General features: G+C 35.4%; 1 protein-coding gene across 6 annotated transcripts in view; it reads left to right on the top strand.

Annotated features, from left to right (window-relative positions):
• TUT4 (terminal uridylyl transferase 4) overlaps positions 1-13158 on the top strand; it is a 154799-nt gene extending 141641 nt beyond the window's left edge. The window contains exons 25-30 of one of the 6 annotated variants that reach the window (XM_037827221.1): positions 1704-1819; positions 2750-2973; positions 3717-3817; positions 6540-6987; positions 10895-11053; positions 12536-13158. In XM_037827221.1, the coding sequence (XP_037683149.1) occupies positions 1704-1819; positions 2750-2973; positions 3717-3817; positions 6540-6987; positions 10895-11053; positions 12536-12624 (1137 nt within the window). In that variant the 3' untranslated portion in view covers positions 12625-13158. Of the gene's footprint in view, positions 1-1703; positions 1820-2749; positions 2974-3716; positions 3818-6539; positions 6988-10894; positions 11054-12446 lie in introns of all 6 variants that reach the window. The other 5 variants (XM_037827222.1, XM_037827223.1, XM_037827224.1 and 2 more) reach the window with 5 other exon arrangements.
• Positions 13159-13374: the final 216 nt, after the last annotated feature.

Genomic DNA, 13374 nt, shown 5'->3' on the forward strand with positions numbered 1-13374 from the left:
TCTTAGTAGATGACTTTTCCTCTGAGAAGACAGAAACTATCACATCAGCATTCCTTCATTGTTTTGCTACAGACCTATTCCTGCCTGCGTCTGCAGATACCTTCAGATATATTTCCTTTTATTGAAGACTAGTCTCATCATATGCACAGCCCTTCTTTATAGTCTCTATACCATGAATCTATGAAAAACCTGTTCATCTGTGAAAAACATTTTCAAAAATGAAATAGATAAAATTTAATTACAGATCAGCATTAACAGATGAACATTTGCCCTTACTTTTAATAAGGAACATGAGCATTGAATTCCATTTAAGCAAAATGTCTTTCCAAAAAAGAATTCCATCCTTCTCATTACTAAACTTGTACTATGAAAATATTGAACCTTGGTTACTAGCATATTTTTAATATCTTTAATAAAAAAATGTGTGGTAATTTGTTTTCTCTCTTGTTAAATATATATAACATCCTCAATTTGCCTGTTCTGGACATTTCATATGCATGGAATCATACAATATATGGCCTTTTGTGACTGCCTTCTTTCACTTAGCATAATGTTTTCAATTCTTGTAGCATGTATAAATACTTATTTTATGACCAAATAATATTCCATTGTATGGATAGACCACATTTTTTTTTGCCTATTCATCAGTCAGACATTTGAGTGGTCTCCATTTTTTGACTATTAGGAATAATGCTGCTATGAACATTGTTGCACAAGTTTTCTGCATGGATGTATGTTTTTGTTTTTCTTGGGTATATACCTAGAGTGAAATTGCTGGGTTGTTTTGATAAATTTTTGTTTAGCATTTTGAGGAGCTGCCAAAATGTTTTGCAAAGGGGCTGCACTGTTTTACATTCCCATCAGCAGCGTATGTGGGTTCCAATTTTTCCACACCTTGGCAACACTTGTTATTGTCTATCTTTTTGAGTATTGCCATCCTAATGGGTGGGTCTCTTACAGTTTTATCTTTGACTTTAGATAGATTTGGAGAGTTCTAAGTGGACATGTTCTTTTGCCTTCCAGAAGTATGTGTTCTCTTAGGACCAAGCTAGTCTTTGTGACAGTGCAAAACTGAGCTAAAGCTTTAAGGTGCTAGCATAAACAGAAATAAGCCTGGTTCTTTTAAAACTTGGGGAAATTATTTACTTCATATTTATTCCCTGTCTTCTCTTTTGGCACATCTCATTTTTTATGTTAAATGCTATATCTTCTTGAAAAGTTTTATGCAAATTAATGTTTTAAGTAAGCCAGAGGATAGCTTTACTTACATAAAACTCAGGAGAAACTCTTTTGTAAAGAGAATAGTTTCTTTCCAGAAGATCTGGTGTAGCAGAAGGCATAAGCTTTGTAGTCAGACAGCCTTAGCTCTAAATCGTTTATCTGTTACTTACCAGCCTTTTTACTATGGGCCTCATCTATAAGATAAGGATAAAAATATTATCTACTTTATTGACATGTTACAGGGATTAACTGAGTAAATGAATGTGGATATAAAGTAGTTAGCATTGTTATGTTAGTAGCAGTGATGTTTCTGATGATGATTCTGAATCTTTTCATGTTTTGTTTTTATTTACAGTAAAATATTTGTTAATATTTCTTTTTCTTTTTTTTAATTTAACCACTTTTGCATCTTAGTTTCCTTTCCATTTGGTTTCAAAAATTTTATAGCAGTTTTTTCTAGCAAAATTGCATTTTCTCCCTAGGAGTACTTCTTTGACTCCCGAGTATTAACAGATGGAGAACTGGCTCCCAATGATCGTTGTTGCCGTGTGTGTGGAAAAATAGGCCACTACATGAAAGACTGCCCTAAAAGGAGAAGGTTGGCAAATGATTATATATCAACATTACAGGGAAAATAAATGTGAGGCTAATTTCTGGCTATAGCTGTGTTCAGAGATGTTTGAGAAAGTTAAGGGCTGTAAGTTGTATCTTAGGTAAATACATTTGAATAGAATTTTGTTTTGGGGTGAGATTTATTTGTTGTGTAATGATGTCTTATACCATTTATTTGTTCATTTATTTGTTAATTCATTCAGGGTTTTTTGTTTGTTTATTAAAGAAACATTTATTGACACACATTATGTGGCAAGACCTATAGTAGAAGTCAAGAAAAGAAAGATGACCAAGATATGGGGTTCTTGCCAAATACCTCACAATCATGCAAACCAATAATTAAAATATAATATATGAATCCTTGAGACATATGCTTTGAGGTATATGTATATGCTATTTATCTTAAGGAATACATGTCTTATATACCCCCTCAAAATTTATCTACAAAACATACTTTTTCCTCCTGGATTCTATGTATTTTTTTTAATTAGCCAGGAAAATCCTTTCTTTAATTATCAAGTCTAGCCTAAAATGAAGAACTTGGAACTTTCTATCACCACTCTTTTCTGACTGTTAAATTTAGGCAAGACATTAAACATTCTCTGAGCCTCAGTTTAGTCCTATGAAAAATGGAGATAATAAATGCCAACCTCTAAGGATTGTTGCAGTATTAAAATTGATAGTAAAAATATTTTTTACATTTCATAATGTATTTTAAAACTATTGGAATACCTCCAGTTTCTGCCATATGAGTATGTGTGCTATAAATGTGAGTTCCCTTCCCTTCAAAAATATGATGCATGAAACAATGAGCATGTTAGTTAGTCCCTTCGTGATTGTGAGACTCTTTTATACTTTAGTTTGGTCTGTGACTCACTCAGCTTACAAGTCCCTAGCCCCACATTATTGGTATCAGCAGTTTACTGTTTAGACTAAAGAAGAAAGACAGTGAAGAAGAAAAGGAAGTGAATGAAGAGGAGAAAGACTCTCGAGACCTTCTTGACCCCCGAGATCTCCATGACACTCGAGACTTTAGAGATCCCAGAGACCTCAGATGTTTTATATGTGGAGATGCAGGACATGTACGAAGGGAGTGCCCGGAGGTCAAGCTGGCCCGTCAGAGGAATAGCAGTGTGGCAGGTAAATAGAAAAAGCCAAAAATAGTTTCTGGAGGGAATAAAGTAATTTATATTGATTTTGTGCCGAGGACCTGCCTTTTCTATTCCAAACCTTAGTTGTATGATTTTGGATCTTAAAATTTCTTGAAGAGATTAAAATTAGACAGTGAGGCTCTTACTTTGAACAATACTTGGATATGTTCACTTTCAAGGTTTCAACTGTCTGAGTTACTTAACTCCTCCTAGGTATTCTTTGGGTTTGAGTCAGGCTCTTCTGTCTATTTCTTTTGCTCTGAAAAGTTAATACTCTTTATGAGAGGTTCTTTTCTAGGAACATGTAGGAGAAATTATAGTTCTTTCTGCTGCTGTTGTGAGAGAGGAAGATCTGTTCCTGCTGTATTTCACAAGGAATTTTAGGAATCAAATGGTGAACTCCCAAATGAGAATTTATTGAAAAAAATTAGAATATTTTAGAAGTGATTTCCAGTTACAGATTCTTGTTGCAGAATGTATTTTCTTAAATAAATGATGTCTCCTTTAGAAAAAAAGTATGACATTTCATCTTATTTCCAGAAACCAGTGTATTTTTTTTGATGGATATGCACTACTACAAAATGGCTTTTAAAAAATTAGTTGTTACAAGTCCTTTACAAATTCATAGTTTAAAAGCACACATTTTTGAAATCTCAGATTTGAGAAAGAGAGTTTCTTGATTCTCCGCCACTTCTTTATCTGTTAATTTTTCTTTGTAATGTCTTCTCTTAGCAGCCCAGCTGGTCCGTAACCTTGTAAATGCCCAACAGGTGGCTGGTTCAGCCCAGCAACAGGGTGATCAGCCCATAAGGACTAGGCAGTCCTCAGAATGTGTAAGTATTCTGCCTGTGAATGGTCTTGACAGGAAGGTAGCACTGTCTTTGGTGGGTGATAGGGGTTTATTGCTCAGACCGGCAAATATAATCCTAGGCATATAAGGTAGAATGAACACTTCTTTTGGAATAAATAGATCTGGGTTTAGCTGTAAGGGCAAGCTACTTTAACTTCAGTTAGCCTTCTTCCTCATACGTAAAATAAGGTAACATCTACATAATAAGGTGGTTGGTTGGATTAAAATAAGGTAATGATTTTGAAGTTTCAGGCTCTGCCTAGTGGAAAAATGTCAGTATTTATTAATAAAATAGCCATAAAAATTGAGATGTATTAAAGGATTTAGTGCTGATAGGGCAATATGTGCATCATATTTGCTTGCCTGAATTTTTTATGTCTCCTCATGCTGGACATATGGTTACTTAGTGAAGTACACCTTGTAAAAGAGTGAGTATGGAATTAGAATTCACACTCACAAGTTTTATGTTAGTTTTGCTAAATTGCTCTTAACCTTTGTCTGAATCTGTATTCTGACCTTGCATTTAATTAATTAAATATGAATTGAGTGCTTATTCTAAACCTGACACTGTTACTGTTACCAAATTTAAATCCTTAGAGTGGCCATGTGAAGTGGTGGGTATTAGTATGATCAAATTTTACAAATTGGGAAGCTGCGAATAAGAGAAATTAAGATTCAAAGCCAGGCATATCTAGCTTTAAAGCCCTTAACTATTCAACATGCTAAATATGATGTGACCTGATTTTAGATAAAACTGTTAGAACATTTGAAGAGCAATAGTAGGAAATGTACTAAATGGGAAAAACATTTAGGAATAGCCACCCATATCCAACATTTGAATGCCTACAATGTGTATGACATTTTCATAAATATTACATAGCAACAATAAAATTATCAAATATTTGTTGAGTGCTGACTGTGTGCTGTACAAGAATCCTTTCTTCCTGTTTTTTTAATATTTCAAAAGTACAGAAAATAATAAGCACCCTTGTACCACCAGCAGACTTTAACAATTCTTAACGTTTTGTTATTTTTGCTTTTAAAACAATTACCCACAGTTGAAAACCCCTGTACATCTCTTGGATCCCATTCCCATCCCTAAGATCTTCCTACCCTCTTTTCCTCGCTACCAAGGTGTATCTACTCTCCTGAATTTTGTCTTTGTATTTTTTGCATGTATTCTTTAATCTTCTTAACAACCTATGAGTTAGGGTCTCATTATCTATATTTTATAGGTGAAGAAACTGAGATTTAAATTTTTTGCCTGAGGTCACAGATACTTTGAGCTGTAACTTGAACCCTCATCCTCTCTTACTCCAAAATTTATGCTCTAACTACTTTATTATGCTGCCGCTAACTTCCAGTCCCTGCCTCTAGCCCTCACTTTTCTCTGGCCTGAGCTAGGGTTAAGAGTCTATCAGACATCTCTCTTCTGATGTCTAACAAGGCACCTAAACCTGAACCTGTCTAGAATGTAACATATTTCTTTTTAACCCCCAGACTTGGCCTCTTCCGCCTGTGTTCTTTATCTTATTGAGTGATCCACCCCTCTCTCTGGTTTTTAAAACTCCTTGCCCTCTTTCAACCACCACATCCAACCAGTTACTAAATTGTTTTTCTGCCTTTTAAAAATAGCTCATAGTCATATTTGCTTCTGTCTTTCCCTATTGTATTTCCCTAACTCAAGCTACCATTGTCTCAGGACTGCTGTATTATAGCAGCTTCCTAACCAGTCTTACCAGTCTATTTTTTTTTTTTAATTCTTCATTTCATTCTTCTTATATCTGAATAATTTTTCTAAAATGCAAATTGAATGTGTTCCCAGACTTGTCTAAAACCTTTCTGTGGTTTCCCATTGCCCTCAGATAGTCTAAACTCTCACAAAGCTTCCAACATCCTTGCCCATTTAGCTCCTCAACCACAGATCTGCCGTTCTCTTGCCTTTTTACTCCAGTCGTTGAAATTCTTTCAGATTTCAGTTTCTTTAAAAAGCCATGCTTTTAAATGTTGTTCCCTCTGCCTGAAATACTTCCCTTCTCCTTGTCCTCATCTTCTCTTGTCAGGCTGCTTTCTACTTAACAGAGTCTCAGCTAAAAGGCCACTTCCTCTGGGAAGCTTTCCTTGTTTTTCTCTTTTCTCCTTCTCCCAAGTTGGGTTAGTTGTTCCTGCTTTGTGATTTCATTATATGCTGTATTTTTTTTAATTGTAGAAATTACTATACTTTATTGTAATTGATTATGTAATCTTTATCTGACCTGTTTCTTGCCCTCTGTAAACTTGAAACTCCACAAGGGCACCTGTTAATACTGCATTATTAGTACCTAGAACAATGCCTAGTACATAATTGCCACTCAATAAATACTTGCTGAGGGACTGAATGAGAGTGATTGTGAGATATTTGATGTAAGTTTCTAGTTCACAATTGGAAATATGGGTTGTACATTGTGGGAATAATGTCTGGGCTCTATTTTCCTTGGGTAATAAAAGGGTATGACACAATGTCCATCTGAGAGATGGCATGAGTACTTGGGAAAAAGTCCAGCATTCATGTAAAATGAGGTTTTTATGATTTTTTTAAATTATTTTGTACAGTAGTGTTCTGTTTATAATGTTCTAATGAAATAAGCCCACAATTTTGTATTTTGATACCAACTGTGCTTTTATAAACTGTAAATTAATTTGAAAATGTATCTTTTTCTCTGCAGTCTGATTCACCGTCTTATTCCCCTCAGCCTCAGCCATTTCCACAGAACTCTTCCCAAACAGCTGCCATTACCCAGCCTCCATCACAGCCAGGATCCCAACCCAAGCTTGGTCCATCTCAGCAGGGAGCCCAGCCCCCCCATCAGGTTCAGATGCCTATGTATAACTTTCCCCAGTCACCACCAGCTCAGTATTCTCCCATGCACAATATGGGATTATTGCCAGTGCACCCTCTCCAACTTCCTGGCCCTTCCTGGCCCATCCATGGCCCAGTGATCCACTCTGCACCAGGCAGTGCCCCCAGCAATATTGGCCTGAACGATCCCAGCATCATCTTTGCACAGCCTGCTGCCAGACCTGTGGCAATCTCTAGCTCCTCTCACGATGGACACTGGCCTCGTACTGTGGCTCCAAACTCCCTGGTGAACAACGGTGCAGTGGGGAATTCAGGTAATGCCTCCTGATTTTCTTTCTGTCTGTAGAAAGGTTGGAATTATCAGTTGAACCTGGGCATAAAATACGAAGGAAAGGAGGCAAGCAATATTTGTAGAGGGGCAGGATAGGATTACATAAATGTTAAGAGCATAGGCTCTGAGCCAGACTGCCTGGGTTTACATCCTGGCTCTGCCATTTATTATGCTTGGGCAGTTGCTTGATCTCATTGTGTACTAGTTTCATCTGTAAAATAGGGGTATTAATAACATCTAACTACAGGGATGTTGGGAATGGTAAATGAGCTAATACACATAAATGTTAGCTGTTATTATTTTATTATTTTTTTTAATTTTCACAGCAGTGCTGCTTGGTGTATAGAAATTGAAAGGTTAAATCATGTCATGCTGTCATAGTTAATCATAGTACATTCCAGATTTAAAACAATTTTCTTTCTTCAAAACCTGTGCTCTTTGTCCTACTATCTCCCAGTAAGGAGCAGTTCTTTAAAAAAGAAAATAATATTAGTAACAATAATTAGCAGTAATAGTTTTTTTCCCTGATTATCTAAGTAATACATATATATTAAAGAACATTTGAAAAATATAAAGAAAATAGCCTATAATTTTAGTTCTTAGAGTTAACTACTAAGTATTATTTTGGTGTATTACCATCCAGTAGTTTAAAAATATTTGCCTATTTAAAAAAGTTTATCTGTATCATAAATTTAGCTTTATATCTAGCTTGTTAGTGATAATTTTTATTTTAAAAACATTATTATAGAAATTTAAAAGCATACATAAAAGAAGAGAATAAAGTAAATAAACCTCCACATACCCATACCCAGCTTTAACAAGTTACCAGTATTTGCTATTTTATCTGACCCTCTCCTCTCCACTAAAAAATTCTTTTTGCTTGAGTATTTAATCAAATCCCAGACATGGAATCAAATTCACTTCAGTTTGTATTTCTTAAAAAAAAAGTCACAATACTATTATCATATCTACTATCATCTAATACCCAGTCTTTGTTCAATTTTCCTATTTCTCTGAGAAAAAGTATTCTTATTTTTGTTTTTTTTGAATCAGGATTCAAAGAAAGTCCATACGTCACGTGTTGTTGTAAGTCTCCTTTAATTTATAACAGTTCCACCTCACCATTTTTAATTTTTTTTATTTTTTTTACCATGCCAGTATTTATTGAAGAAACTAGGTCAGTAGTCTTTGGAGTTCCCCACATTCTGAAGTAGATTGTATCCTTGTTTAACATCATTTTTCATGTACTTCTGTCCTCATATTTCCTGTAAACTGGTAGGTAGTTCTTGAGGCTCAGTTAGATTCAGGCTCTTGTTGTTGGCAAGAATACTGGTTGGTGCTGTGCAGTTCCTATTCCCTCACTTCAGAACGTACTTAATGTCTGGTTGTTCCTCTTTTAGTGAATAAAAAATTGATTAGTGAGTCCATGTTATAGCAGCCTATACTATCCATTATGAAGTTCTTCATTAGTTTTACTTAGTTGTCTTAGCTGCCATTGATAATTGTTGCTGAGATCCGTTATTTCATTAGAGGTTGTAAAATTGTGTTTTTCTATTTACTATTGGGAATTCTTCTATGAAGAACTTTTCCTTACTTTCTATCTGGTTACCCTAAAATACAGTTTACATAGGCGTCTATCCCTTTATTTTTAAAAGAATGCGTTTAGGGATAATTTAAAACAAAAGTATGCTCTCCTTAGAACACTAATGATGGAAGTGGTCCCTCAGACCTCTTCTGAAACAATGAAGATAATGTATTTTGCTGGGCAAAAATGCCAGAGTATGGAAACTCATTTAGATTTCTAAGATCAAAGGGTATACAGTATATATGGCCCTTCCAATGTGGCGTTTGCTTATCTCATTCAACACATGTTTATTGTATATACCATGACATGCACCATGATGGTCATTTAGGCATCTGTGAAGACAGAGTCTCTGCCCTTTGAAATATTGGCTGTTTTTACAGTTTCAAATCACACCTTCCCCACCACTCATATTTTAGTCATAGTGAACTAATTAACATCCCACAAACACAACATGTGCACTCCTTTACCCTTGATTGTTTATCCAAATCATCCCCTCTGCCTGGAATGATCTCTCTCTATTACCTCTGCTGCTCACTCATCTCCTTCTGCCTTGTCCCAATGCTTGCTAACTCACTGTCCTCCATTTTAAAATTTAAATCATTTTCTTCAGGATGCTTTTCTTAACCTTTGCTGATCCTGTCCTCCAGTTGTATTAGGTATCCTTTCTCTCCTCCATGTTTCCTTAACATGGACACTCTATTGAAATTGCCTGTTTATTTGTCTGCATAATCCACTAGACTGAACTTCAAGAGGCTAAGAAATGCGTCTTGTCTATTGTCTCCCTAAAATCCAGTATAGTGCCTGACATATGGTAGATAACTTTTTTCATATTATAAATTATTATTCAGTAAATTATTTAATATTTGTTGGATGGATGCATAACTCATAATATAGCTAAAATTACTATTATGTTAAAAATAGAAGGACCAGATGGGCATATATTAAAATAATAGTGGTTGTGTTAGAGTAGGAGGTAGTGTGAGTTTTTTGTTCTTCCCATTTTTAAATTGTCTTTGATGGGGTTATATTACTTGTATTATTACAATTTTTGGTTGTGAAAAATGGAGGAGATAGGAATATATCCTCAAACTAACTCTTTTTTGTTAAAACAGTATTTCTCAATTGATAATGACTTAAATCTGTGTTCCTAGTCACCTTAATTTTGTAAACCCTGAGCCCTTCAGCCTCAGCCTTTAATTGTAACTTGGCTTTACAAACTTACAGTGAACCAGCTGTGAAAGACAGCTGCTTTGTTTTCTTGGTTACCTTCTGGGAAGCCCAAGGCTTAAGAATATGATTAGTGTAGATTTTGGTTTCCTTGCTCCCTATTCCTCCTCATCTCTTACCTCCTAATTTGAGTTCCTGCTAGGTTTAGTTGGTAAAGTCAGTTATCTTTCAGATTAGTTCCTAGCATATTGTGATCCTGAATGAACAGAATCCACTAGAAACAATCCTGAAGATTCAGGGGATACTGTACCTTCAAAGATGTACTTAAAGGTACATTTTAAAAGGAAAGAAAATTGGTGGGGATAGTTGGTCATAGAAAAGTAAGACTTAATACGTTTTGAGTTTCTACTTATATGCCAGAATTTGTGCAAGCCACTATGTTTATTTAATTTAATCTTTATAACAACCTTAAAATTGCATCTTAATAATTTTTGGAACTGGGATTTGATCTTAGACCAGTTTGGCTCCAAAGCCCAAGTTCTCAACTATTACACTGCAATGCCTCAAGCTCCTTCTAGGCTGATATATAATTGATTTATGGATAGTTGGGAATATCTTGGATAAAATGTAAGCTCCATAGAGTGAAACATAGATCTTTTGAAGTATAGATGTTGCCTACATGATTGGCCTTTTCTCTCACCATTTCCTTCCTTTATCCTTATTATACTGATTTTTTTTCTATTCTTTGACTCCTCAAATATGCTGTACTTTTATGCTTCCAGGCTCTTGAACATGCTGTTCCTTTGGTCTAAAATGCCCTTCCTTCCCTTTTGCCTAATTTGTTCCTTGTTCTTCAAGACTCAGCTTAATCAGTCATCTCAGACCGGTTAGTCCCCCTTTTCAGAGCACCTTCCATATTATCTGTTATAGTAGTTATTGTATATATGTTCTTGTATGTCTCTCTTAGGAATATTTTGAGTACAATCAGAGTTTGAGTCTTTCAAAGTTTCTTTGGGTATCTTCTGCATTTAACATAGTTCTTGGCCAATGGTAGGTATGCAGTAAGTCTGTGGAATGAAGGAATGTTTCAGTGGACAAACTGATGTTTTTAAAATGTTTTTTTCTTTTTACAATGCAGAGCCAGGCTTTCCAGGACTAAATCCTCCAATTCCTTGGGAACATGCACCACGTCCCCATTTTCCCCTTGTTCCAGCTTCGTGGCCTTATGGTTTGCATCAAAACTTTATGCATCAGGGAAATGCCAGATTTCAGCCCAACAAACCGTTCTATACTCAAGGTACCATTGCTTACAAAAGTTAACAGGCTTAGGTGTGTTTTGTTTGGGGACAGGGAGCCTCATTGAAGGCCAGGATAGAAGTAAAAATTCATGCATTTAATAAACATTTCTTGAGAGCACACACTGGCAAATTGTGCTAGGCGGTTGTTGCTCAAGCTTAAGTAACACAAAATCTCATACTTAATGCACATTTATTTATGAGATCAAGACATGTAAAATAGATAATGATAGATGCTTAGAGGGGTCAGTTAACTTTGTCCTAGCAGAAAGAGTCAAGGGGCTGGGATTTGGACACCAGAGATTAAATCACAGATGTTAACATTTGAACTGACTCTTGAAAGACATACAGGAATTTTTCTAGAGATTTTCTACATTAGTGAAGAGGGTGTTCTTAGCTGAGGAAATAATATATGCAAACCCACTTTTTTGCCTGACATAATGAGGAAAATAAGGCTAGAGCATGAAGTAAATGGGAAAGATGTGTAGGTGATAAGGCTAGAGAGGGTAGTCTGAGGCCATATTATGAAAAAGTTTGGACTAGATTTAGTAAGCAGTGGGCATCTAATAGTATTTTGAGTCGAACAGAGATATGGTCAGCTTTATTTATTATAAAACAAGGACTTGAATTCATACTCTCCTGGTGATGATGGAGTACCAATAATGGCTTTGACCTAGGTAATAAATATGACAAACTGAGGGGAATTCCAAGGAACTTGGAGGATTTTATCTAGCCTACTTGCCTCAGAGATAATTCACTTCTAACAGGGAATGTTTGAGTCTGGCCTTCAGATTTCAGTTAACCTAGGGGTTTAAAAAACAAGTCACAGTTGTTACAGTCAACCTAGGGAGTTCAAGAAATTAAAGAAAGGTACTCAGGAAATGTTGACTCAATGAAATAACTTTAAGGGGAGGTGTCCAGGCCCCTGGTATGATTCTCAGGCTTGATACAAATTGAAGCCTTCTTGAACTATCCATGTACTACTGGGGCCTCCCTGTATTATAGAGTTGCAGTACTTGGATTATGTTTGGTTTCTTCTGAGCAAAGAACTAAGGTTGAGGGAGGGAAGTGATTATTGGTCATAAAGCCCTTTTCAAAGGGAGTGTGTGAAGTTCTTCCCTGGTATGTCTCTCTTAGGAATATTTTGAGTACAATTACAGAGTTTGAGTCTTTCAAAGTTTCTTGATACCTGTCCTCCATCTCATTTCTTCTCTTTTCTTTCACATACCATTTCCCTCCCTTTCTTCACCCCCCCCAAATGTTTTAACATGCATCATCTCTTCTTACTATATAAATAGAAAAAAAAGAGGGAGAACTAGCTACAAGTTAATTCTAAGGGTTGACAGATAAATAGGCACAAGCCTTTCAGTTTCCTGTCTGTGTTGTGTCCAACAGACAGATGTGCCACCCGTCGGTGTAGAGAGCGTTGTCCCCACCCACCGAGAGGAAACGTGTCGGAGTAATGCGAGTCCATTTTCTTTCAGCTGGTCTACCGATGCACAGCAACCAGCCAATCCTGCTGTCTCAAGGGTATCCGTACCTCAATATCAGTTACATTCAGCAGAAAAAGTGACATTTAATGGAAAGCAAAACAAATCAGGTCCTGATTTAAAATTTTAACATGTTTAGATAGATTATTTAAATTCTAAGACTGTTTTTAAAGACTGTATTATTTGTATATAAATATGAACTATAGTTTTTACTAGTATCACCAAATTGTGTGATACAAATTTCATCTATTTTATTACCCTATTTTTAAGGGAATTTTATGTTTTGTTTAACCTTGATGAATTGTATAAAGAGAGAATTTAAAAAATTACATTTCTTTATTTTCTATTAGCTGTATTCATACTTTGGTTGCTTCAGACTTTATATATATTGTTCTTAAGAATTAGGAAAGAATTTCATGTGTTTTAAATTTGTCACCTCTATTCTTTACAGAACCTTGTAGTGCCAAAAACTTTTTAAAAGGTAAAAAACTAAATAAAATGACAACACGAAGATGTGGCGTTTTTTTTCTTTTACATACTTGTATATTGAAAATATTCAAACTTGAACAGAAAGTTGCCTTTGTATTTGAACTACTTCTGTTTTACATTAATAAATCTTTTTGACTCAGGAGTCAACTTTGGTTAACTCATCTGGTTGTTTAGATGGAAATATAATGTAACAATTCAAAGAAATGTTATATTCTCAGTGAGTACAGAATATTCTGAATCACACTTGGTTTTAAAAATCCAAGGATCTTTTCATGGCCTTTATTTAATTGCATCTTTACAGCCACCACATGGGGTCAATAAGAGCAGATGCTACCTCCATTTTA

Source organism: Choloepus didactylus, chromosome 2 (genome assembly GCF_015220235.1).
Source record: "Choloepus didactylus isolate mChoDid1 chromosome 2, mChoDid1.pri, whole genome shotgun sequence".
NCBI classification, from domain to species: Eukaryota; Metazoa; Chordata; class Mammalia; order Pilosa; family Megalonychidae; genus Choloepus; species Choloepus didactylus.